At 40.6% G+C, this 27393-nt stretch overlaps 1 protein-coding gene across 19 annotated transcripts in view; it reads left to right on the forward strand.

The window, feature by feature from the left end:
- ARMH3 (armadillo like helical domain containing 3) overlaps window positions 1-27393 on the forward strand; it is a 173124-nt gene that overhangs the window by 8950 nt on the left and 136781 nt on the right. For all 19 annotated transcript variants that reach the window (XR_011421657.1, XR_011421652.1, XR_011421658.1 and 16 more), the window contains 12 exons: window positions 5521-5633; window positions 8532-8588; window positions 8698-8844; window positions 12268-12375; window positions 15447-15539; window positions 16539-16613; window positions 16736-16822; window positions 21119-21175; window positions 22366-22409; window positions 23480-23540; window positions 25397-25443; window positions 26203-26278. Coding sequence is in view for 9 of the 19 variants with exons in the window: in XM_023640543.2 (XP_023496311.1) it covers window positions 5521-5633; window positions 8532-8588; window positions 8698-8844; window positions 12268-12375; window positions 15447-15539; window positions 16539-16613; window positions 16736-16822; window positions 21119-21175; window positions 22366-22409; window positions 23480-23540; window positions 25397-25443; window positions 26203-26278 (965 nt within the window). In the remaining 10 variants the exon portion in view is untranslated. The remainder of the gene's footprint in view (window positions 1-5520; window positions 5634-8531; window positions 8589-8697; window positions 8845-12267; window positions 12376-15446; window positions 15540-16538; window positions 16614-16735; window positions 16823-21118; window positions 21176-22365; window positions 22410-23479; window positions 23541-25396; window positions 25444-26202; window positions 26279-27393) is intronic.

The following is a 27393-nucleotide window of genomic DNA, read 5'->3' on the forward strand; positions in this document are numbered from 1 at the left end:
CTCCTCTTTTTTGTGCTGTGGAAGGTTGACTCTGAGCTAACAGCTGTGCCCAGCTTCCTCTACTGCATATGTGGGGTGCCTGCTACAGCAGGGCTTGATGAGTAGTGCATAGGTCCGCACCTGGGATCCGAACTGGCGAACCCCATGCTGCCGAAGTGGAGCCCGTGAACCTAACCACTATGCCACCAGGCCAGCCCACCTTTTTTTTTTGTGTGGTGAGAACGTTTAAGATCTACTCTCTTAGCAACTTTCAAGTATACAGTACAGTATTCATTTTTTTTTTAAGATTTTATTTTTCCTTTTTCTCCCAAAGCCCCCTGGTACATAGTTGTGTATTTTTAGTTGTGGGTCCTTCTAGTTGTGGCATGTGGGACGCCACTTCAGCATGGCCTGATGAGCAGTGCCATGTCCATGCCCAGGATTCGAACTGGTGAAACCCTGGGCTGCCAAAGCAGAGTGCGTGAACTTAACCACTTGGCCACGGAGTTAGCCTCCACAGTACAGTATTCTTAACTAGTATTGTCACTGTGCTGTACATCAGATCACCAGAACTTACTCATTTTATAGCTGGAAGTTTGTACCTTTTTATGAATATCTCTCCATTTCGTCCACTCCCCAGCCCCTGGCAATCTACCAGTTTACTCTCTGTTTCTATGCATTCAGCTTTTTTAGATTCTACATATAAGTAAGATCATACAGTATTTGGTCTTTCTCTGTCTGGCTTATTTCACTTAGCATAATGCCCTCAAGATTCATCCATGTTGTTGCAGATGCCAGGATTTCCTTCTTTTTTATGACTGAATAATATTGCATTGTATATATACCACATTTTCTTTATCCATTTGTCCATCAGTGGACACTTAGATTGTTTCCGTGTCTTGGCTGTTGTGAATAATGCTGCAATGAACATGGGGTTGCAAATACTGCTTCTAGATAGTGATTTTGTTTCCTTTAGATATATGCCCAGAAGTGGGTTTGCTAGAGTATATGGTAGTTCTATTTCTATTTATTTATTTATATTATTATTATTTTTTTGGTGAGGAAGATTGGCCCTGAGCTAACATCCATTGCCAATCTTCCTCTTTTTGCTTGAGGAAGATTGTTGCTGAGCTAACATCTGTGCCCGTCTTCTTCTACTTTGTGTATTGGACGCCACCACAGCAGGCTTGATGAGCGGTGTGTAGGTCCATGCCCAGGATCTGAATCCCTGGGCTGCCAAGGTAGAGTGCATGAACTTAACAACTATGCCACTGGGTCGGCCCCTCATAGTTCTGTTTTTAGTATTTTGAGGAACCTCCATACTGTTTTCCATAGTGGCTGTATCAGTTTACATTCCCACCGATAGTGCACAAGGGTTCCCTTTTCTGTATATCCTTGCCATGGCTCCTTTTTACAGATTGGCAAATTGAAGCCCAGGGAAGTACAGGAACCTTAAGGTTATACAATGAATGTATAAGGACTGAGACTAAAACTCAAGATTTTTGATAGATTAACTGTGGGAACTCTCTGGAAATTAGAGTGAATTTCTATTAAATTAGTTTTCTGATACTAGAGTTAACGTGTATTGTGCTTAAGAAGACAATAAGACACAAATGAATATCTAGCTAAATGTAACTAGCCTTGCTTGCATATTAGACATTGGAAGAGTTTGACCTTAGATTTTAAAATCTTGATGTTTGGTTATTTCATCCTATAGGGATGTGAAGTGCTATGCATTTAAGAAGTGTGTGGCTGGATTGCTTTAAGATAGCGTTCTTAAAAAGTTGTATGACTTGGGTCTTTCAGAGAGAAATTGTGCTGCATGTTGTGGGACCAGCAGTCCCTGAGATTTAGGAATAAGAGACCTAATTGATTTACCATTGAGTTGTGGGGATTTGAAGCCGTTCCTAAGTTTGATGGCAGGTGAAATAGTATGGAAAAGTTGCCTGAGTCTTTTTTATACTTTACCTATTATGTCTTTTTTCTGAGAAATTGTATTAAGCCTAGGATGACATTTATATGGGATTACTGTGGCTTTGCTGTATTTGCTTCTTCACCAGAAGGATTTTTTTTTTTTGGTGAGGAAGTTTGGCCCCGAGCTAACATCTGTTGCCAGTCTTCCTCTTTTTGCTTCAGGAAGAGTGTTGCCGAGCTAACATCTGTGCCAGGTTTCCTCTGTTTTATGTGGGATGCCACCACAGCGTGGCTTGATGAGCAGTGCTAGTTCCATGCTTGGGATCCGAACCTGCAAACCCCAGGCTGCTGAAGCGGAGCGCACCGACTTAGTGACTGCGCCACCCAGCTGGACCCACGAGAAGGATTTAAAAGCCGATCAGGAGAGGTCATAGCATAGTCATAGAATTTGTCTTTCCCTTCCTGTGGTCCCATAGCATTTTTTTTATACTTTTACTCTATTTCTCATGATTTGCTGTGTGCTGTCAGCTATTACGTGTCTGTCTCTGCCAGTAGATTGTGAGCTCGTAGAGGATCAGGTGTAGAATTTCATCTTTGTAACCTCATAGGGCCTAAACTAGTGTTTTACAATATTTCAATGTTCCTTATGTGTTTGCGGTATTTCAGTGATGCTGAGAGAATCATTAGATGATACAGTCCGCTTGTTTCACTGGTAAGGAAACTGAGAAGCACAGTGACTTACTCGGTGTCATCTAGTTGTTTGGGAGACTTGTGTTCTAGTCTCAGTTCTGCTGGTTGTTTGTTCCATTATGCCTTGCTGCTTCTCAGCTGGTACTGGCGCTCTCTGGAGCAGGGGAGGGTTGTGAAAGAGGGAAAAAGCACTGGCAGGATGTAAACAGATTACACTCACATCACTGATGTGCTGCAGTTTACTGCTCTACCGGTCAGATATTTTACTTTCAAATTTAGGAGCACAGTCTTAATTTCTGAGACCCCAAACAAACTTTTGTAAGAGTTCCGCTCTTCTCTCAGTCCACGACTCTAGAAACACCCTTCTTTGCTGTGTTCTGTGGATAGAAGTACTGGCAGGAGGAGGAGACTTTGTGTTTCCAGTCACATTTCAGACAGCTTGGGTGGTAAATTCCTGTTGCTTGTGAGGATGTATTGAGGCCCTTAGTTTAAACTCCTCCTGCTCCAGATGGAAGGAGAGTGATGAAAAGAATTTAATTTCTTAGGAAATTTGGTACTTTGGATTGGAATTGTTTTTCTCTCCTCTCCTGTTCCCTTTTGCTTATTAGAAAGTATTGATTCTGGAATAAAGTGAATTGATTAGATTTGGGGTGGACATTGATTACCTGTAACCCAGTTATAAATTCTCAGAGGGAGATGTTTGTAAACATGTGCTTTTCACATCTAGGAACTCATGGTTCCTGCTCTTTTTGCCAATCAGCTGGTTGAAGCCAAGTACACAAAAGATCTATATCCACTAAGCTTAGAATTGCATTGCTTTTGATTTATTTTAATAGGATCCTCTTGATTTCCAATTTATTTTCTCCCGATAAGGGCATCTTCCTCTTGACAACCTATTTAAAAGACACAGGCATGTTTTGAACAGAGGCTGTATTTCATGCTTAAGGCAAAGCCATGATCAATATAGTATAAATTGCCCAAAAGGATCGTTCTCTTTTGTTGTTGTTTCTATTTTTTCCTTCAGTTTTCTCTGGACTACAGTGGAATTTGAGGGCTTAGTGAGGCCTTGATAAAGGTAGGTGTTACTAAAATTTTAGGTTAGACCTAGGACTTTTCAGATTTTTCTCCACGTATTTCAGACTTACTCAGTGATGAGCAGACACTGAGCATTTACCATGAGCCGAGGGCTTATAGAAAAAGTATGAAATGTAGTCACTTTGCTAAAGATGTTTAATATCTAGTTGGGGAAATTTTCTGTGCTTTGTGCCTTTCCTGCTCAAAGGTAAATCTCCTTTTTTGACTATATGTATTAGAGAAAGACATTGTCTGAGATATAATCTTTTATGCTATTGGGTGATCTCTTCCTTAAACAAAATTTTGATTTTGGTTTGAAAGATAGTGTATACTTTCCAAAAGTCATTGAACAAAATGAATTTTGTTGGGGGCTGGCCTGGTAGCACAGTGGTTAAGTATGCACGTCCTGCTTTGGCAGCTTGGGGTTTGCCACTTCGGATCTCGGGTGTGGATGTAGTACTGCTTGGCAAGCCATGCTGTGGTAGGTGTCCCGCATATAAAGGAGAGGAAGATGGGCACGGATGTTAGCTCAGGGTCAGTCTTCCTCAGCAAAAAGAGGAAGATTGGCAGCAGATGTTAGTTCAGGGCTAATCTTCCTCAAAAACAAAAAAATAAATTAATTTTTGCTCTGCTGCTTTGGATTTCCCTGCAAGTGGAAATCAGGCTTCTCATTACCCCCATACTTGCCACTGGGTAAGATTAAGTTTCACAACTGGAGCCTAGGATTTAAGAGAGGAATTTTGTTAATAATAGAAAGAATCTTGGAAGTGAGAGAATATGTGTAAATTCACAGTGGAGACCTGTGGGATTTCAAGTTCTCATTTGAAAAAAATTGGGAATTCCTTGAGGCAAGATGAGAAAATTTTGGCATGGTTCATGGAAATGAATGGAACTACTTTTATATAGAATTGACTCATAGAACTGCTTTTATTTATTTATTTTTTGCTGAGGAAGATATGCCCTGAGCTAACATCTGTTGTCAATCTTCCTCTTCTTTTGCTTGAGGAGGATTAGCCCTGAGCTAATATGTGTGCCAATCTCTACTTTATATGTGGGTCACCACCACAGCATGGCTGACAAGTAGTCTGTGCCCCAGATCCGAACCTGTGAACTGGGCCACTGAAGCGGAGTGTGTGGAACTTACCCACTGTGCCATGCGGCTGGCCCCCTAGAACTGGTTTTATATAGAATTGAAAAATACATTGACGTTTGATCTGCAGTTGTATTACAAATATATAATTAAATTTGAAAGGAGTATTGTTATATTCAGTTACTTTGAAGTTTAATTTTTGGCCTTTTAACTGCTATCTTCTGCCTTGGGTCTCTTTCCAGAGGAATTTCTGAAGACAGTCAAGTGCAGTGTGATTTATGAGGCAGTGAAGGCCAAGTACTTTGCAGTGACAAGGACCTACTTACTTTGGGGAAATCAATGGAGCACATCAGTCTGCAGCACACTTCCTGCCTTTAATGGCCCTAAGCTCGATCAATACTTGAAATTTAACTTCACCATCAGTCTGTGGGCAGTGTGTGCTTTGCAGCCTTCCTTTCATCAGCCTCAAATATATGGCCAGACTTATTATAGATGGAGCTGGTTACAATTTTCCTGCTTGGTTTGGATCTGCTTCAAACCTTGTCCACTGACATGTTTTAAGGATGTAAAATGTGTTGTGCTGTAGGCCAAGTAATGATTTAAACCTTGAAATTACCTGGTTGGGGAGGGGGTGTTGGACAGGTGCACAAGATCTACAGCATGGTTTTTTATCATTTCTTCTTCCTAAAAAATTTCCCACTGAGAGGTATTTCATAGACTCTCTAGCATCTTGGAGAGCATTTCTAGTACTGACAGTGGCTTTCTTTTCACAGATTCTCTAACCATGGCACAAGTAGAGAAAAGAGGGGGTTTGCTCCGGAAATCTTCAGCCTCCAAAAAACCACTGAAGGAAAAAGTGGTGCTGATGTATGATGAGATCTTCATGGTAAGGCCTGAAGCCCTAACATTTTGCACAACTTGACTCCTTAGTTTCTTGTTCCAAAATGAGAAATAACCTCACCTCTGCCTGCTACCTTCCAGTTCTTCAGAGGGAGAAAGAGAGAGAGCAGGGTGTGAGAGTGAGCTCTCAGGGTAGAAATTATGATCGTGTATTAATTAATATAGATTGTTACTACATTGTTCTTATAGATTGTTGCCGTGAGCTGGGTAGAACAGTTGAAAAGAGGGAGGGCGGCTGGGGAAGCTTCTTTTCTGAACATCTTTAAGAAAGACTTGGGGGCCAGCCCAGTGGTGCAGCGGTTAAGTGCGCACGTTCCAGTTTGGTGGCCTGGGGTTCACCGGTTCACATCCTGGGTGCGGACATGGCACTGCTTGGCAAGCTGTGCTGTGGTAGGCATCCCACATATAAAAGTAGAGGAAGATGGGCGCGGATGTTAGCTCAGGGCTAATCTTCCTCAAAAAAGAAAAAAAAAAGACTAGTCTTCCTTATGATATGACATATGGACCCTTCAATCCTAGATATCCCTTGAAGTCCCTTTTGGCCCTAGAATACAATGATTCAGATATTTTTAAAAGATGCTCTATTATATTCTATTTCAAGTTGTTAGTGGACAGAACAATTACTTAGACTATCTCATTCTCCACCTATATGAGGTAACTGAGGAATTATTAGCAATTGAATCGGGGATTTCTTTGGGTCTTCATAACTATTGATTGACCATGGTCCAAGCCTGTGTTGTAAAATATACCCTATCAGGGAAGATTAGAGTAATTAGATACCCTGCAGGGGTACTTGCCTTCTGAAATTGTGGTCATAAGTAGTACATGTAAAACGGAGTAATACTCAGAGAAAGAGTTGCCGTATAATGAGTTTCTACTATGTGCCTGGCATTATTCTAAATGCATCACTAAATACATTAGCTCTAACTCTGACAAGAATGCCCTACAAGGGCCGTGTTTTCACGTGTTTCACGTAAAAGAGCATGTTATAGATGAGAAAATTGGGGATCACAGCTAGAAGGTGATGGAGCCATGATTTGAACCCTAGTGTCTTGACTCTATAGAGCCCTTACTCGTTCAATTTTGCCATATGGCCCAGGATAAATAATTTGATCAAGTAAACTATCTAACTCTTGGCAAGCTTTAGAGACAGAGTTTGCCATGCAAAAAATTAATACAGAATTGCCCAGGTCAGAACAGGTGGTTATACAGAGAAAATGAGTAGGTACTAGGATACTATTAGGGCTCTTTCTATGTTAACTAAGCTTGGTATATATATGAATCCTGCTTGAGTAAGCTTTGAAGATGGCAAGTGTCAGCTCTTTGAGTTCCAAATGACATTACAGAAGTGTAAGGATCAAAGTATGACCCTTCCTGGGGAGCAGGACTTGAGAGAAAGGGAAAGAAAGAATTCATTAAACGAGGACCTTATGAAAAGGCCGAAAATGTTGCTTCTCTATGTCATTCTTAATTAAAAATCCAGAAGAGATTCCTGGTATAATATTTTCTCATTAGATCAGGAATTCTTAGCTAATGAAGACAGTAGTTCTTGGTAATAATTTTAAAAGGTCAACTTAAGGTAAGGTGATAGCAAACATTTGACCTACTGATTTTATGTCCTTAGCTTTCCTGTAAAGTAGAGGTTCTCTTTTTCTTGTTTCACTCATTAACCAGAAGCCTCTGACTTCATAGAATTTCTGTTTAAAAATTATTGCTAAGAAATTTTGGATTTTAGCACTATAATTTTGCTAACCTCTGGGACCAATTTGAATTCAGCAAAGAACATATTAAAAGCTCTGTACAGAGGACTAAATGCATATGGGAAGGCAAGTAGAAGCAGTCAACACAGGATGTTGTAAAAACACGGCAGTATTCCTTAGATGATCTGGGTTCTGGCTCCTGCACTTGTGTAAGTCACTTAACTTTGTGGACCCTCTTTCCTAAAAGGAGGATAATATAATATCTACCATACCTGGCTCACTGGTCCGTTGTATTTCACGCATGTGAATGGGCTTTGAAAACCGAGCACCATGCAAATGCAATGGGGATGTATAATATTATTATAGACTAACTTATTCAGGTGGTTAGGTTCACTTCTTGCTAGAAGAGAAAGATTTGAGGGAGATTCTTTGAGTCACGATTTAACTTTTGATGCAAGGGAATATATATCCCTGCATATTGTCTTCCATTTGGGGAAAAACCCAAAAAAACTGTTGTTCCCCGTAGAGCAGTTTAGAATGAACAAGCATTTTCAAAGTTAATTTTAAAAGATAAGGTTGATTATGTGTAGTGATCTTTTCTTGCTTTTTTTTTTTTGACGAAGATTAGCCCTAAGCTAACATCTGCTGCCAATCCTCCTCTTTTTGCTGAGGAAGACTGGCCCTGAGGTAACATCTGTGCCCGTCTTCCTCTACTTTATATGTGGGACACCTACCACAGCATGGCTTGCCGAGTGGTGCCATGTCCACACCCAGGATCTGAACCAGTGAACCCCAGGCCGCCGAAGCGGAATGTGTGCGCTTAACTGCTGCGCCGTAGGGCCCGCCCCATCTTTTTTTTTTTTTAAAGATTGGCAGCTGACCTAACAACTGTTGCCAATCTTTTTTTTTTTTCTGCTTTTTCTCCCCAAATCCCCCCACTACATAGTTGTATATTCTTTTAGTTGTGGGTCCTTGTAGTTGTGGCATGTGGGACGCCACCTCAGTGTGGCCTGATGAGTGGTGCCATGTCTGCGCCCAAGATCTGAACCAGGGAAACGCTGGGCTGCCAAAGTGGAGCGTGTGAACTTAACCGCTTGGCCATGGGGCTGGCCCATGTAGTGATCTTTTCAAACGTGTTCTTAATGCGTTGGTGTTAGTTGAACTTGCTTATCTTCTGTTTGCAGACAGAGGACCCCAGTAAGTGCAGTCCTCGATTTTGGGAGGAGCTCTTCCTCATGAAGGTAAGACTTGGTGGCATCTATGGATTTCCCTGGTCACTGAGACTGCCTTTTCACATGTTCTAGGTGCTACACTAAAAACGCACTCAGGCCCTTATTGTTTCCTTGGTAGGTGAATTTAGAGTACCTAGAAGGCAAGCTGGAGTCTCTTGATGGTGAGGAGTTAATGAAGATCAAGGACAATATCAACTGCTTATTTCAGCACTGCATCCAGGCTCTGGGAGAGGAGCATCCAATTCGAGTTGTCAATGCATTGCAGGTACAAGGCTGGGAGACGGGGGAAGTCTTGCTTAATAGGAGAAAGGAGTTGTAACATATCTGTTGGCACCTGAGGAACCTAGAATTGCCCTTAGGTATGAGGTTTTTTTTTTCTTTATTTCTTTTTCTTTTTTTCTTTTTTTAATTTTTTAATTTTTTTCCTTTTTCTCCCCAAAGCCCCCCAGTGCATAGTTGTATATTCTTAGTTGTGGGTCCTTCTAGTTGTGGCATGTGGGACGCTGCCTCAGCGTGGTTTGATGAGCAGTGCCATGTCCGTGCCCAGGATTCGAACCAACGAAACACTGGGCTGCCTGCAGCGGAGTGCACAAACTTAACCACTCGGCCACGGGGCCAGCCCCTCTTTATTTCTTTAAGTAATCAAACATCTATGCCATGTTTATTTAACCATCTTCCTGGTTAAATAAATCAATGCTTATAATAGTAATCTTGTTGATTTGTATAATTTGGTCTAACGCCAAGGCAGATTGTTTGACAGAATTCTTAGTGCTTGAGAAAAGGAAGAATTAGAGAGAAAACTGAGGCTAGGATGCTTAATCTACAGCCAAATCCAGGAGAGATTCTTAGTGCAGTGTTTTCTCACTAGATGAAGAGTTCTCTTTTTTTTCCTCCCCAAAGCCCTAGTACACAGCTGTATATTCTAGTCATAAGTCCCAGTTCTTCTATGTGAGCTGTTGCCACAGCATGCCTACTGACAGACGAGTGGTGTGGCTCTGTGCTCGGGAACTGGACCCAGGCTGCTGAGGTGGAGCATGCCAAACTTTAACCACTAGGCCCTCAGGTCTGGCCCAGATCAGGAGTTGTTTTTTTTTTTTTCTAAAGCAAGATTATCCCTGAGCTAACATCCACCGCCAATCCTCCTCTTTTTGCTGAGGAAGATTGTCCCTGAGCTGACATCTGTGCCCACCAGATCAGGAGTTCTTAATCTGAGGTTTCAGAAGGTCCTTAACTCCCTGAAATTTTATGTAGTATTTTATGTGCCTATGTATATTTTTTCTGGTGAGAGGGCTTTCATCAGATTCTTAAAAGGATCTGTAACTCTAAAAACATTAAGAATCATTGTTCTTAATGCTAAGCATGATCATGAGGAAGATTCATTGAACAATTATTTCTTGAATGATTGTTACGTGCAAGCATTGGGCTGGTGGGGATATGTTATAGGCCTCTTGAGGGCAAAGACTTTCATAGTTTTATTCAATTTTTGTGTTCCTAGTGTGTAGAACAGTGCTTGGCAAATAGCACTCTAGAAGTAAATTCTTTTTTTTTCCTGAGGAAGATTCACACTGAGCTACTATTCATGCCAGTCTTCCTCAATTTTTTGCCTGTGGGCCACCAGCACAGCATGGCCCCTAATAGAGCAGTGTAGGTCCATACTGGGATCTGAACCCAGGCTGCCAAAACGGAGCACGCTGAACTTAACCACCAGGCCTCTGGGGCTGGCCCTAGAAGTAAATTTTTATTGACTAAATGCTGGGCAGAGTTTCTTAAGTTTATAGTGTGGTAGCTCCAATGTAGCCTGGATTGGGCTGAGTACCTAGGGCAGTGACTGACAAACTTAGAATATGAAGAATTCATAACAGCATGAAGGATTTTATTGGAACTTTTGGTAGATTAGGTTTAAGTTTCTAACTTACTAATTGGGTAAATCACTTTGTGAGCCCTAGTTTTCTCATCTGTAGAATGTAGAAATTACATCTTAAGCTCATGCCCCAGAAAAAAGGACCACATTTATCCTGTAGCTTTGTTAACTCTTGGCACAGTAAATTTCTGTGTTTTGTATATCATACCTGAGGAGTTCATTGAAAGTTAAAATGAAAATTGGAAATTGTGTTTCCTGTAATTGCAGTGGCTCACTGTGGGGCATGAATTGTAATCTGTTTTTAGTTCAGCAGAAATAAATTGACATTAACCTACTTGATGACCCACAAAAATATAGTACTGTTGTTGTTAATAGCTGATAGTTATTGAGCTTTAACAAAGTTCCAGGCACTATTCCTGGAGCTTTAACAAAGTTCCAGGGACTATTCGAAGTGATTTATAGTCTTAATTCACATAGTCCTCACAATGTCTGTGACACAATGTCTCTGAGAAGGGTGCTATTATTATCATTCCTATTTTATAGATGAGAAAACTGAGGCACTGAGAAGTTACCTAATTTGTCCAGGCTTACATAGCTAGTAAGCAGTGGATGGGGATTGTAATGAATTTAGGATTGTTTTATCATATAGGGACTTAAATAACTTTTGTAGTTATTAAAAAATAATTACTAAAAATTATAAACTATAGGGGCTGGCCCGGTGGTGCAGCAGTTAAGTGCACACATTCCACTTCGGTGGCCTGGGGTTTGCCGGTTTGGATCCCGGGTGTGGACATGGCACCGCTTGGCAAACCATGCTGTGGTAGGTGTCCCACATATAAAGTAGAGGAAGATGGGCATGGATGTTAGCTCAGGGCCAGTCTTCCTCAGCAAAAAAGAGGAGGATTGGCAGCAGATGTTAGCTCAGGGCTAATCTTCCTCAAATAACCAAAACAAAACAAAATAAGAAACTATTATGTTAATACTAAAACTAATTTTAAAGATTTTATTTTTCCTTTTTCTCCCCAAAGCCCCCAGGTACACAGTTGTGTATTTTCAGTTGTGGGTCCTTCTAGTTGTGGCATGTGGGACGCCACCTCAGCATGGCTTGATGAGTGGCGCCATGTCCATGCCCAGGATTCCAACTGGCGAAACCCTGGGCCACTGAAGCAGAGCGTGCAAACTTAACCACTCGGCCACAGGGCTGGCCCCTAAAACTAATTTTAAATAAAGGAAAGTTCCACTGCTCCCCTGACTGAAACTCAAGAACTATTTTTTGTTTATTTTTTAATTTTTTTTAAGGAAGATTAACCCTGAGCTAACGTCTGTCACCAGTCTTCCTCTTTTTGCTGAGGAAGACTGGCCTGAGCTAACATCTGTGCCCATCTTCCTCTACTTTATATGTGGGACACCTGCCACAGCGTGGCTCGACAAGTGGTGCCTAGGTCTGTACCTGGGATTCAAACCGGCGAACCCTGGGCTGCCAAAGCTGGACGTGAGAACTTAACTGCTGTGCCACTGGGCTGGCCCCATTTTCTATTTTTGAATATCACATTCCAGTCTTTGTCTGCAGTGCAGTTTTTAAAAAGAGAATGGCCAAAAAGCAACAAAAAAAGAGGATTGCAACAGTTTCAGTTGCTTTTCCTCTTTTAATTTCTGGATTTTGCACATATTAAGACTCAGACTGTGTTTTGGAGCTCAGAGTAATAGAGCAACTGAATGTCAGCTGTATATGGAGCTGGTTTGAGGTTGCAGTGTGAGGTTACACATCCAGTACCTTTTGTATTTTGAGTGTCTCTCTAGAAAGAATTCTTTCTCTCATCTCTGCAGACCTTGTGTGCACTCATTCGAGGAGTCCATCAAAAGAATAAGTCTACCTCTGGGTTTGACATTATCAACATGCTGATGGGCTTTGACAAGGCGGAGCTGTGCATGAAGGTGAGGCATAAGCTGCTGATGTGCCTATGGAAGGCTGCTTCTGACAGCTGTTCATGGATACCATCTGCGTGTAGTTAGATGTACTAGAAGATTTGGCCTCAGATGGATGTACTCAGATAGATGTAGATGATTGAATTTGCCCTTGAATTTGAATAGGTTTATTTTACAGATTTGGTTTGTCTGAATAAAGGAAAAGTTCAAATTCAAATTTGAGTTGAGGCATCCTTTCCCTGCAGGATAAAGACTGAGCAGTTTATTTTATGATTAATATCATATTGTCATACATTTTTTTTTTAATATTTTATTTTATTTTTCCTTTTTCTCCCCCAAAGCCCCTGGTACATAGTTGTATATTTTTAGTCGTAGGTCCTTCTAGTTGTGGCATGTGGGATGCCGCCTCAGCATGACTTGATGAGCAGTGCCATGTCTGTGCCCAGGATCCAAACCAGTGAAACCCTGGGCTGCGGAAGCGGAGCACGTGAACTTAACCACTCAGCCAAGTGGCCTGCCCCTGTCATGCATTCTTAAAAACATTTATGAATTTACATATGACAAATTAATATACAAGGGTAACTTTAGTTGTAAACTTTAAGCTTTCTTGTTTAACACAATGACTTTATCAGAATTATTTCTACTGTTTGACACTTTTAAAATAACAGCTTTATTCATATGTAATTCACATACCCTTTTAAAATGTCTAATTCTCTCATTTTTAGTATCTTCATCAGTGTTGTACAACCATCACTACTGTTAATTTCAGAACATTTTCATCACAACGTGGCTGCCAAGGAGCAGTGTAGGTCTGTGCCTGGAAACCCAACCTGGGCTACCAAAGCGGAGCATGCCAAAGTTAGCTACTAGGCCATGGGGCTGGCCCCCATTCATTCTTTTGACAGACGTTTGTTAGTGTCCTGTGTGCCAGGCACTGGAGATACAGAGGCAGATAAGACATGGCAACTATCCTCAGAAAATTGATAGATTAGTTCTCATTTGTCTCCCCCCTTCCATGCTTACCATCTTTAAATCTGTCATCTACACTGACACCAGAGTGATGTGTCTTACATTCAGATCTTTTCTGCTTAAAACCCTTTATTAGTTTCCTATCACTAACAGGATAAAGACCAAACTCCCTAGTTAGCCTTATAAAACTTTCATGATTACGCTCCCTATTTATTTCTCCAGTCTCATCTCTCACCACTGTGCCTCAGTCTTTATAATTCCATAATAACAAACTACTTATATTCTAACTCCATGGCTAGGGTTGTTTCATTCCTCATGTGTCTTTGATCATGCTAATGCCTGTCTAGAATTCTTTTCTTCCTCAAGTGTTAATTAATTCCTACTAATTTTTCAAAATATAACCCACTCCTGGGGAGTCCTGCAATAGGTGACTTCTGAGCTAATTCCCTTACTCCATGTATATTTCTGTCATAGTAACCATTAAATTAAAATTTATTTATTTTTCTCTCCCATTAGACTAAAAACACTTTGAGAGCAAGGGTCATTATCTTATTTTTCTCTTGTATTTTTTTTTTAAAGATTGGCACCTGAGCTAACAACTGTTGCCAACTTTTTTTTTCCTCCCCCAAATCCCCAGTGGATAGTTGCATATTTTTTTAGTTGTGGGTCCTTCTAGTTGTGGCATGTGGGACGCCGCCTCAGCATGGCCTGATGAGCGGTGCCATGTCCGCGCCTGGGATTCAAACTGACAAAACCCCGGGCTGCTGAAGCGGAGCGTGCGAGCTTAACCACTGGGCCACGGGGCCGGCCCCTCGCTTGTATTTTTTAAAGCACAATATTTAGCGTACAGTAGACCGTCACTACGTATTTGTTGACTTGAACTCACATAGCTTATTTTGAACCTTCGCTTGACATTCCAGCATCCTAAATCCTTATTTTCCATCCATTCTCCTTCATTCAATGTAAAATATTTCTTTTCTTATTCCTTTTATCGTAGTATCTAAGAGTTTCATCTTTTCTTTTAAAAAGATTTAATTTTTTAAAAAAACTTTTCCTTCTTCTTCCCAAAGTCCCCTAGTACACAGTTGTATGTTTTAGTTGTGGGTTCTTCTAGTTGTGGCATGTGGGACGCCACCTCTGCGTGGCCTGACAAGCAGTGCTAGATCCGCGCCCAGGATCCGAACCACCAAAACCCTGGGCCGCCAAAGCGGAGCTCGCAAACTTAACCACTCGGCCATGGGGCCAGCCCCAGGGTTTCATCTTTTGATTACATTGGGTCTGACAGCTGGTTATTAGTACAAGTGATAAACTCCAGTCACATTGACTAGTAGAATCCACCAGGATGGAAACAAGCTAGCAGTAGTGATACTGTCTTTTTGTTGTTTGTTCAGTGTGCCTGCATCAAGTGATATGCTTTCTTTATCAAATAATGAAACTTACCTAGTTATGTAACCATTATTTTGTTGTTGTTGAGGAAGATTAACCCTGAGCTAACATCCACTGCCAGTCCTCCTCTTTTTGCTGGGGAAGACTGGCCCTGAGCTAACGTCTGTGCCCATCTTCCTCCACTTTATATGTGGGACGCCTACCATAGCATGGCTTGTCAAGCGGTGCCATGTCCACACCCGGGATCTGAACCGGCGAACCCCAGGCCACTGAAGTGGAACTTGCGAACTTAACTGCTGCGCCACTGTGCTGGGCCCTGTAACCATTGTTATTAGCCTTTAACTTAACCATATTTAACTATTTTAAATTAAATTAAATTAAATTTTATTTAATTAATTGGTTTATTATTGTTTTTAATTTATACATTTATTATTTACTTTAACCATTATTATTAACCTTTTACAAAAAGATTTACATGAGGATGACAGGCTGCAAACATTCATTTGTTAGAATAATGAAGTCTTTATTGTTCTGTGCAGTTGTTTTAAAGCAGTTTTTCCAAAAGAGCTGTACTCAGAAGTCTTCCTTTTCCTTGTTTAATCTTACAAGGTGTATGCTTCATTGTGTGTTGTTCACATAACCCTGCATAACAACCAAGAGTTGGAGAAAGACACAATGGAGATGTTATTTGATATGGTTTAATACTTAATGGTTCTCTTTCCTAGAACTTGATGGAGAGTTTGGATTCATTGCTTTGTGCAGAAGGATCTGAAAGTCTGAAGAGTTTATGTCTGAAACTTCTCCTTTGCTTAGTGACTGTAAGCGTCCCATCTATATGTGTCTTTGTTAAGGGTGTTACTCAACAGCAGGGGCAGGCTTATTTGAATACTTGAGCCCAAAGTTAGAAAGGAAAAGAGAAGAAAAATTCTCTTCTGGAGCATTACATCACTCTGTTGTGTTTGAATGTGTAGAAGGAAGTTAGTTGCATGGGCTTTTGCTTCCTGGAAGTTGCTTTTTTAACCTGCAGGATATGTGATATTTATCACCTGAGAGGTACCATACCTGGAAAACTACACGCTTCTGGATTGTCAGATTCATCCTTCTCATCAGGTCTCATTTGGAAACAGCTTTTGTGGTTCTGAATATTTTTATTTGTTCTAACTTTGATTTTATAGCTTGAAGCTGGCTTGTACTTCTAGTGGGAGGAGGGTGGGGTATTGTTTGTTTACTTCAAGTTCCCTTTCCCTACTACCACTTGAAGACTTATGGATCATAAGCTTCTTTCTGTGCCTTTGAGGAATGAAAGCCAAGAAGCTGTTAAGCAAATGAGGATATGAGAGAAACAATGAGAAGTTCAAAGATTTAGGAAGTTTTTTTTTGGGGGGAAGATTAGCCCTGAGCTAACATCTGCTGCCAATCCTCCTCTTTTTGCTGAGGAAGACTGGCCCTGAGCTAACATCCATGCCCATCTTCCTCTACTTTATATGTGAGACGCCTGCCACAGCATGGCTTGTCAAGCGGTCCGTGGCCATACCAGGGATCCGAACCAGTGAACCCCGGGCCGCAAGTGGAACGTGTGCACTTAACTGCTGCACTGCCAGGCCAGCCCCTAGGAAGTTTTAATTTGCTAATTTCCTACCCTTCTGGTGTCTGTCTTTTTAGGCTTTGGTGACTTTGTGGGTGCTTATGAAAGGTCTACTAGGTATCTAGTAGAAAGTTTTAACATTTCTGTTTCTCTTAGATGCCAGGGGAGGAGATAGACATGAGATATGAGAGTGCCTCATTATAGACTTTAAAAAGCCTTTTATTGCATTCAGGTGACAGATAACATCAGCCAGAACACTATCCTGGAGTATGTAATGATCAACAGCATATTTGAAGCAATTTTACAGGTAGGTCGATTCCCTTGTCATCTCTTTCTCTTTTGGGTAAGCCACTTCCTCGGATCGTCTCTGTCTGCATTCCTGGGAACTAGGAGTTAGTATGCTCACGTGTCTTCTGGTTCTTGTTACAGATTCTCTCCCACCCTCCAAGTCGTAGGGAGCATGGGTATGATGCTGTAGTCCTCTTGGCTTTGCTGGTGAACTACAGAAAATATGAGGTAAATGGGGCCCTTAATGGACAGTTATCTTTCTATCATATTCCTAAATATGACCACTCCTAGGGGACTTTACTTAATGTAGAAGACGTGTTCTTGCTAAATGGTATATAGATTAGTTTTGATAAACTAGGCATTTGCCTGGCGCGGAGGATAGAGCTGTTCGAAGGAATCCTGTGGTGCAACTTCTAATAGACTGAGTAAATATCCTAGTAGAGTGAGTAAACATCCTTAATGTAGTGGTTCCCAAACCCAGCTTATCATTAAAATCACCTAGGAACTTTTGAAAAAAAGAAATTTCTGGGCTTTACTTTTGACATACTGAATCAGAATCTCCTGGGGGTGGACCTGGGAAGCTGTTTTTTCTTTTTTTTTTTTAAGATCTCCTGTTGAATATGATGACTAGCTGGGATTGAGAACCACTGACCTAATGCATCTGTTTTGAAAGACTGGATTTTTATATATTGGATTTCCTTAATGTAATCCACTTGTATAAGTATTACTGTTGGTCTGAGACCTCTTTCTGATTTCAATGAGATTGGAAGACAGAGTCTTATCCATATTAATTCTGGAGTTCTTTTTGCCCCTGAATTAATCAGGAACAGATGTATAGGTTTTTGAGATGAAGAGCAGAACTCAGAGATTTATACTTGGGTTGGTACGTCTTTTTGATTCCTTTCAAAAGGCAGAATACACAGAAAAGGAAGGGGGCTACTTAGGGAAGACCAAGGGCCTCACTGAGGATTGCTTTATAGGAATAGGGAGCATTTGGCACTAAGTCTTGGACACTAGGAGTGCTTTAACTGAACCCAGAAATTAGGAGCTGCATCAAGGCAACCTGACTTTCTTCGCTTATTAAGTAGCAGTGCTATGAGAAATGGACCAGCTGGAGGGAGCATTTTCTTTTCTGAGCTTCTGGAGTTTCACTTAGTGATTTTTACTGTGATTCCTAGCCAGGTCAAAAGTAATAGGTAACACAAAATCTAGAGCTTATTTTTATAAGGAGCGATATGGAAGAAGGGAAGGATGTGAGAAAAGAATGCTTAAAGAGGGACAGGGATATGTGGAGCAATGTTTATGTGTTATAAATCCCAGGAGCTGATCGCTTTCTTTGTCTTGGAGGAACTGACGAATGGTGTGTATAGTTATTAATAAATATGTAATTTATTACCAACACCTGTTTCACTGGTGATCTGGATGGGTTGGCATAGTAGCCATTTTGATCTCTGTCATATGTTAATAGCCTCTAGGGCCTTATTACAAAAGCAAGAAAAATAGCTCAGGAAAAATGCTGAAGACAGTTAAAGAGAGTTGAGTTATATGTGATAGGAGAGTGCCATCATCAGTAATGAATATTTTTGGAACATTCTGCTGGATGCAGGCCACCCTGAGGCAATGGCTTGGCTTCTCTAAATGTGAACTGAACCCTAGCTAGCCCAGTAGGGCGCTCTGAAATGTCAGCCTGAAAAATTGGACATGGCCAAGGAACTGGAGAAAATCATTTCTGGAGTGAGGTGTGCATCTCTAGTCTGTCAGAAGCCCCAGAAGAATTAATATAGTAGGCAAGGGCAAGCTGGTGGGCATAATTTATCTGGGCTTTGCAGCTTTTGATATAAGTCACTCACCAGAAACCATTAAGGAAGCTTAGTGGCCGTGGAGCAGGAAGGTTTTTGACAGGAACATGAGGAATTCCAGATGAACATAGCAAAACCAAAAGCTGGTGAAGTTTTATGCAAACTAGTATAACAGGTTGTGTGCTGGGAAGAACAACATTCTAGCCACCACCATAATTGATCCCTTGACCAGTGGGTTAAGTCATAACCTTTTTAGAAAGTTGCAGAGGTCACCAGAGAGGCTGAGTGCCCAGCAAAACACAGAGAAGGCAAATAAGGTATTGGGCTTAAGGAATGGAAGTGATGGAAAAGATGTCATGTAGTAAATGTAAATAATTCTTTCTCATTTCAAATAGTGTATTCCATTTTAGTCATTTCATCGAAAGAAAGAGAAGGCAAAAAAAAAAGGACTAGGGAAGAGCTATGAAAAATGATAAATATGATTTAGATCAAATGAAGGCAGGACACTGTTAAAGTGAACCTGTGAGGGCTCACTGAGCTTGTAATTCTGTCTTGTGGATGAAAAGTAGATTGCCTGCAGTTTTAAAAAAAATGTGACTAGCATAACAGGTGTGTAGTGTTAAGGAAAATCAGTGTCTGATAGAACAGAAATTCTTACAGCATTAAGATCTTCTTCCGCCTCTTCACAGTGTTAACCCTTCTAGGTTGGCCAAGTCTCCTGAGATGAAGTGACTCAGTCCCCAACTGCTGCCCTGAATATGACTTTTCCCAGAAATTACAAAATTGGTTGTTATGTCCGGTTGCAAGTTGTTCCTTTTCTGTATCTCTCTCTCTTTTTTTTTTCTCTAAAGAGCTTCTTTCAAATGTGATGAAATGTCAAAGGAGAAGAAACATAGCTACCAATCATTGAGCCCGTACCATATGCTAAATGCTATGCTAAGGATTTTACATGTCTTACTTCATTTAAGCCTCATAGTAACCCCAAGGAAGCAAATATTATTCCCATTTTACAGATGAGGAGATTGAGCTTAGGTAAATTAATGTCCCTAACTTGTCACACATAATAAGTAGAGGAGCTAGAACTCAAACCTTTGCTTTTAGCTGCCTTGTCTTTCCTCAGCTGCTGCTAAAGCATAGGCTGTTCTTGGTAATTAGATGATCCTTATTATTAGCTAAAACAGTGTACTTTTGGGAATGTGAGTAGTTAGGACTTTCAAAAATTGTGCCAAGAAACAGAGACCTGCTCCTTGTGGTGGTGTTCTCTTCATGGTGGCATCTCTAGGTCAGCATACTGCTGATTTTCTTTTCCAAGGATCCACTGGCATTGGATCTTGTCTGAAGTCTGTAGCATCAGCAGGATTTGACTCTTGGTTATAGAAAGAAGTGTTGAGAGCCTTCCTCTGTCAGATCAAGGGGCAAATGGAGTGAATTTTACTTCCTTGAGTTGTGTTGTAGAAAACCTTATAAATGTTTGGGCTGTTAACAAAGCAAAGCTGTCTCTTTCTCTATTCCCAATTGACATTCGAAAGATGCCCTCAGAAACTTGATTAAATAAGGTCTGTGTAGGGGGTTAGTCTTTTAGTTGGGTTTTCAAGTTTCCAGTAATGAGTCTTCTTGGTTGCTGTAAAAACTGCCAGTCCAAGAACTATTGTTCCTTTCTTCCCTTGGGTTAGAATTGGTGCCTGGTCTATATGAGGTCTTTCCTAACATACCATGAGTGGGATATTTTCAAGGTGAGCGGGTCATTGGTTCTCATCTCACTTTTAGGAGATGGCCCAAGTGCTTAATGAGTTTAAATATATGTCTATTTCCATATTCTGCCCAGCTGAGATTGGATCTGGAAAAACTCAAGAAATCTTCCAATGCTATAGTAGTGGAACAGTCATTAAATCCCAGTGTCCTGAGCAGATTGTCGTTTGGGTAATTAGATCCTTCCTTTCAGTTCTCCTGCAGTGTTATTTAGGTATCAGATCCATAAATGGCCTCTTTGACTATTAAGCAGCTGCCACTTTCCACCCCCAAGGTGGCTTTGTTTTACGGGTGGGTGAATCAGTCCTTGCATATGGTTTGTGGAATGGTTATGGAGCCTTTCGGATGAGAATGTAAGTTAGCAACTTATAAATATGTGCCTTATGGGAAAGAAGCTTTTATGGTTCCAAAAGACAGCTGTCCCTATGGACTCAGTAAATTATTGGCAGGATAGGAGAAAGTGAGTTTTGTAGAGTGTTCTCTTACTTCTTGGAAACAAAGAAAGAAAGAAAGATGGGAGAAGGGGCAGACAGGCCTGAGCTGATTCAGCCTAGAGGAAAATGCAGATAGAACAAAACTTGTGTGTATGTGTTTATGCATGTATGTGCTTGGTGAATGCCCATCCACATGGAGAGATTTACTAGAAATGGGAGGAGTCAGCTGGCAAGATGGGTTGGGCCTGGATATTAGGAGTACTGCTATAGGGAAAGGGCCTTATAGAAGCATTTTTGTTAACAGTTTGTTAAATAGCTAGTGGGCTCTTTTTTTTTTTTTGAGAAAGTTAGCCCTGGGCTAACATTTGTGCCCATCTTCCTCCATTTTTTATATGTGGTACACCTGCCACAGCTTGGCTTGGTAAGTGGTGTGTAGGTCTGTGCCTGGGTGTGTGAACTTAACTGCTGCGCCACTGGGCCAGCCCTGCTCGTGGGTTCTTAAGTAGTCACACTCACCTTGAGTCTCTTCTCTTGTTTAACAGTCTGTGAATCCTTATATTGTGAAGCTATCTATTGTGGATGATGAGGCTACGCTCAATGTGAGTATCTGGATCCTTGTGTATTGTTTTAATTACTTGCATTTGGTGGCCTTACTTTCAGTGGATATTTAGAACAGAGAGCAGAACTATTGCGTTAATTTCATCTGGCTATAAAGAGGAAATCAATATTGCTTTTTAGAAGCATCAATGTACTGTCTTACTGTTTTCTTATCTTCTTGTCATGAAAGAAAGGTTTGAGGGGACATTACTTGCTAATCATGATGAAATGGTTGGTTATATTTCATGTTCTAGTGTGCTGAGATTGATTATCCTACAGAGTCGATAAGTTACATTTTCAAGAATAAGAAGGCTTAGATAGTATATCAGATCCCCACAATGATTTAAATGTCTTACAATTTTATATGTCAATTATACGTCAATAAAGCTGGAAAAAAAAAAGTAGGCTTAGATGACTAAATGATGGGAAATTCCCTCTTGTAGAACTAGCCAGATGGTATTTATAGTCTGAGTTAGTGAAGCTGAAACATGGAGGATAATATATATCTGCTATATAAGTCCTTGAAAGTTTGGGAAATAACATGTGACCTTTGCATATAGGGAGGAAGAAGATGACCAGGTGTTTGGCTTTATTGTCTTTCCATCTTGCCCTCTTCATTCTTCTAATTTCCCTTATGAAAAAAAAGCACACATGATTCATCCTTGTGGCCTTAATTGATCTTTGTGTTATGCTTAGCAGGTTCTAGAGGGAAAGTTGATAAGTCACTTTAATGTTTATTGGATGCTTCTTCCTGCTACACTCCTGTTTTCCTGTGGCCTGAAAGAGGAAATCACTATATGCACCTTCATTTATCATGAGACTCATTGTCATTTTTATTGTGGCTGTTTTAGAGACATCTGAGACATTTTTGTTAGAAAGTTCTAACTCACTCTTCTCTTTTGAGGTGAAAATGATCCCAGTGAAATTGTCAGTGATCTGGGCTGGTCTCTTTCACTTCTTGTTACTCTATTAAGTAACGTTAAGTAAGATAATTAGATCATAAAAATCTTTCCAAAGAGGTTCCTTTTGATGCTTTGAGAATGCCTCTCAGAATTTCTGTTCTTGTTGCCAACTATCAGGTAGAACCTCTTGGCCTTGGACGGTGGGGGGTGTAAATTAGTTTTTACCCTGGCCTAGTCGGAGCATAGCCACCAGCCTCTTATTTCACTTGTGCTGTCTTTTTTCTTTCTAGGGAATGGGGCTTGTAATTGCTCAGGCTTTATCTGAGTACAACAGGTAAGTCCACCTCACCAGATTGAGAAGGGTCTAATTTTCGTTTGAATTGGTTGAGTAGCAAACAGGTTTGTTAGAATTCTTGGGTGGACTTCCCTTACCTATCCTAAGAGAGTATTCAGTGGTATAGCTGCTGGCAGATGTATTTGCTGTACCTTGACTTAATGGCTTTAGCAGGGGTTGTTTCTGACACCAGGGGAAATGTAGCTAACAGATTAGTGTCTATCTTTTCTTTAAGCAATTAGGTACATTCTTTTGCAAATTTTTTGTATTTGTTGCAGAGCATTTTAACTAGTTTTCCAGCTACAAAGCAGGCTCTTCTATTTAGCCCAGTGTATCGTACAGATATCATTTTCTATGAGAAAAAGGTTGTGAAACACTGCTTTTTTGTACACTTAAAAAAATAAAAGGAGGAAACATACTGAATTAGCTCTAGTTTTGACAGATGCTTCTTTTTCATCAGGAGTAAACTACAATTTCCCAGAGTCCCTGTCTGTTCTGGGGGCTCTATTGATGCTTGCTTTCCCTCTTGCTGTGGATGAAGAATGATCTGGTATTCAGTGAATGGAAACTAGAAGTATCCCTAATTCTGGCAATGGCCAGACAGGATCTTTCTTGCTCCTCTCTGGACTTTCCTTACACACAATTGGGGGTTGGAATTTCAAATCTGTTCCATCTCCACAAATAGTTTAGCTCACAAATTTCCCTCATCTTCATTCAAAAACAAACAAGATTTTCACGTTACAGCCTTAAAGTAATTTCACTGTCACACTTTTCAAGTAATAGTCTGTTTGGGAAATAACTGGATCAGCCATATGTTAGAGCAGTGTCACACTTTTGCAGCTTACTTTCTAAGTCTTTCCCAAAGTAGCCAGGCATATTGGTACACACTCAAGAGCAGATGTGTGCCTCTTAGGTTGCAGGGGAAACTCCAGTGGATGGTTTGTCATAATGCTTTTGTTTTCTGGAGTCAGTGAATTCTATGTGTGTCCTGCCCTGATTACCTAGAATGCCAAGGACAGAGACATACTTGATAAATAATACTAAAGTTGAATTTAGTTATTTTTGTTCAGGCAGTATAAAGACAAGGAAGAAGAACACCAGAGTGGTTTTTTCTCTGCTTTAACAAATATGGTAAGTCCTACTTGTTTTTTTCTCTCCTGCTTAGAAATGTAGGAGGTCTGTAGGGGTAGACAAATCTGGACTGAGAAGTTCAGATATTTGAGGTGATGGCATGATGAGGGGAGAGAAGATGCTCAGAGCGGATTTTTTTGAGAGCTCTATCTCTTCTAGTGATTTCCAAACCCAAGTGAGATGGAAAAAGGAGAGCTTTGGATTCTCTGGGACTGATTTTTTCAAGTTAATTAACTCAGATTTTAAAGGCTAAAAAAAAAAAAAAAAAGTACATAGTAAGTCAGACTTTTGCTTCCTAAAAAGTTGACTCTGTTTGAGGACTGACCCTGTGGCACACAGAGTAGGAGAGTTTAGATCTGAGTCCAACCCCGAGTGCTCTTTGGCTGTCTGCTGTGGCCACTTCATCCCTCATAGCTGGTCCTGAAGTTGAGAGATTGGTGCAGTGGATCTGAGCCACTTCTCTAAAGGCTTAATGGGCTGAGAGGTCCATGGTTTAGGAAAGTTATTGGTCCAGTTTGCAAGACTCCTGAGCAAGGTTTCTCAACCTTGGCACTATAGGCATTTTGGACCAGATAATATGAAACTAATTTTTAAGAGATAAATCTAACAGGTCTTAGAATCTAGGCAGACTCAGAAAGTCTTTTTTCTTGGGCGTTAGTATTCAAGTAATCAGCCCTAGGGCAAGAGAGTTTTTGAGTTCATTGCAAGAAATGGCCATCCCTCTATCCCACAAAAAGGCAGGTTTTTTCCCCCCAATGTCTATACCTTCTTCCTTTTTCTTTCTCAGAGCGTACTTTCAGGAAAGGAATTGATTAACTCTGAAGCATAAGTGAGTAAAGTTTCTCAGAAGTCAGAACAGTGTGAGTGCTGTATTGGTGTTTGGTTAAATGAATTAACTATGATTATATTGTTCCTAGGGATCTTTGCCTTTCAGCCAAGAAGAAGTTTTCTAACAAACAAGTGAAGCTCCAGCTGCATAGTTTTGGGCATCAGTAAGCAGGTGTAAGCATTTTTAGAGGAATGGACATCTTTTTCAGTGCCTCTGATATCACACATATTGGAGGCGACCTACTCTGTTTACTTATTTGGCTGCCCTGCCTAGGATACAAACTAAAGATTTTGTGATCTGAAAGATGGACAATGTGTCTTACATAGACAGTTCTGGTCTGAAACCCAGATATTCCCCTGAAGATGGCTCTGTGTTGGTTGAAATCAGCCTGCTTTCTGTGATGTTCTTCACGAGTTAGTTTCTGACTTCAGATAAGCAACTTCCAGGAAAGATGCAGAGTGAGGAGGATGTCTAGGTTAATATTTACTTGCTGTCAGTGGTTACTAAACCTTACACATTGAAAAGGAAAGCTGGACGAAAGTGCTGGGATTGTTGGTTTTTTTTAAGATTTTATTTTTACTTTTTCTCCCCAAAGTCCCCTGGTACATAGTTGTGTATTTTTAGTTGTGGGTCCTTCCAGTTGTGCTATGTGGGATGCCACCTCAGCATGGCTTGATGAGTGGTGCCATGTCCATGCTCAGGATCCGAACCATCGAAACCCTGGGCTGCTGAAGCGGAGTGCGCGAACTTAACCCCTAGGCCATGGGGCCGGCCCTTGGGATTGTTTTTTTTAAGTCTCTTTAAGGAAAGACGATTTAGTGGAGTTCTTATTATTTCATTCATTATTTATGATTCTTTTAAGATCTTCAAAGTGGGCTGATTTTGGTGTGTGAGACTGGTGGGCCAGAGTTCTAACTTCCCTTGGGCTGCAAGCAGCTTGTTTTTTCACTAATTAAAGGCTTCATGGCACAGATCTCCTCTCAGCATTTCCTTGCTGTAAGTCTGCAATTCCCCTTTTCTTCCACAGGTGGGCAGCATGTTCATAGCAGATGCCCATGAGAAAATTTCAGTACAGTAAGTGCCTAACATTCTTGTTCAGTGACTTTAACTTTAGTGTGGGCTCTCTGGCTAGATATGAGAATGTGAAATGTTACCTCTTGCTAATCTTTTTTTTTAAAGATTTTATTTTTCCTTTTTTCTCCCCAAAGCCCCCCGGTACATAGTTACATATCTTTAGCCGTGGGTCCTTCTAGTTGTGGCATGTGGGACACTGCCTCAGCATGGCCTGATGAGCGGTGCCATGTCCGCGCCTAGGATCTGAACCAGTGAAGCCCTGGGCCACCAAAGGGGAGCACACAAACTTACCCGCTCAGCCACAGGGCCGGCCCCGCTAATCTGTTACAGATTCAAACTTTTTTTGGTGATTTATCAAATGTTTCTTGGGTTTTAAACAATAATGGACCCTCAGAAACCCCTACTTTGGTCATATGTATTGAGCCCCAAGAACCTGAAAAACTGTTCCCAGTTATCTCTGGAATGAAATGAAAGAAGGCTGGGTATCTGAGCCAGTTAAGGACTTAACTGGATTAGGAGGGGAAAGTGAGAGGGAAGATAGTGAATAAAGTAGATAAGAACTAGTCCTAGGGAATTAAAGTTAAGACCCTGACTCTTTGCCTATGTATACCCTTTACATAAGCCCAAAAGGAAATCTAGGGGACATTAGAAACTTAAAAGGATTGATAATGAGGAACTGGAGTGAAATCTTATCTTGATGGTTATACTGTTTTTACTCCTCCACTATAAGAGCTGCTCTAATTTGTCCTCTTTCTTTAGAACCAATGAGGCCATCCTTCTGGCACTTTATGAAGCTGTTCATTTAAATCGCAACTTCATCACAGTGTTAGCCCAGGTTGGTTATATTAAAAACTCCAATCGTTTTTCTCCCTAAATTTCATACAGATTCACTCCGTTGAAAAACCTGTCTGGCTGTGCCTGTTTAAACATGCTTTGTGTTGGTAACTGGTAACAAAGAGTTGCATCAATCGTCTTTGCTTCATGCTATCCTCCAATATATATGATTCCATCTGGTGCTGAAGTGGGCCTGATAACACGCAAAGTTAATGTTTTTGACTAGTTTACTGATTCTATTAACCCAAATGAGTTTAAATTACTTCATTTAGCTTTCTGGAAATCCCTTGGTATTGTCTGCCCATATGGGTTTTTTGGGATCATATGGATTTTTTATATCAGGCTTTCTGCTTTCTAAACCACTATTGAGTTACAACCAGAGATAAAATAAGCCAGGTTACTTATCTTATGATCTCACCAATTTCCAGAGAAGAAAAGTAAAAAATATCCTGTCCAGCATCAGGTTGGCTGTTAACAGAAAAAATGACTGCAAATGCTAAAAGCAGAAAGTTGTAGAATGCTGAGTGCTGGGTCGCTTGCCTAAGGGATCTCTTCTGTAGTTCGTACTGAAGGGACTAAAATAGACTGAGAACTCAAGTGCTATCTGTGAAAGCTGTCTTAAAAAATTGATGGTGTTTTTATCTTAAAGTCAGACTGTTTAAAATATGTATGTAGATTTCTTTTAAAGGAGAGCTTGCTTACGCTTTTTTCTCCAAGGGCAAATGTGTATGGAATCCACTGATTAAGTTTTAACAAAAAATAAGATCATGCTTAAAAGGCAATGCGCTGGTTTGGGGTCTGCCTACAAGGACACTTATTTTTCATGACAAATAACATAGGAGACTTTATCCACTATTCTGTGTTCTTTGTCTGCTCTCTGAATTCTGTAGTTGATTTTAAAGGAAGTAGTGCGGAAGGTAAAATGCTGGTAAAGCTTTTGGGGAAGAAGAGAGTAGCTGTCATTCAGACCCAATGGATATTTCCCCCTTGTCTCTGCCTCCCCACCCTATACATTCTTATTTGTTGTGGAACAGGAAGGCTTCCATTTGCATAGATTTTAAAATAATACCTGTTATCCCTTGGCTCACCTGCATTTATTAGTCAACTATGTGGTCA

Source organism: Equus caballus, chromosome 1 (assembly GCF_041296265.1).
Source record: "Equus caballus isolate H_3958 breed thoroughbred chromosome 1, TB-T2T, whole genome shotgun sequence".
Taxonomy (NCBI): domain Eukaryota; kingdom Metazoa; phylum Chordata; class Mammalia; order Perissodactyla; family Equidae; genus Equus; species Equus caballus.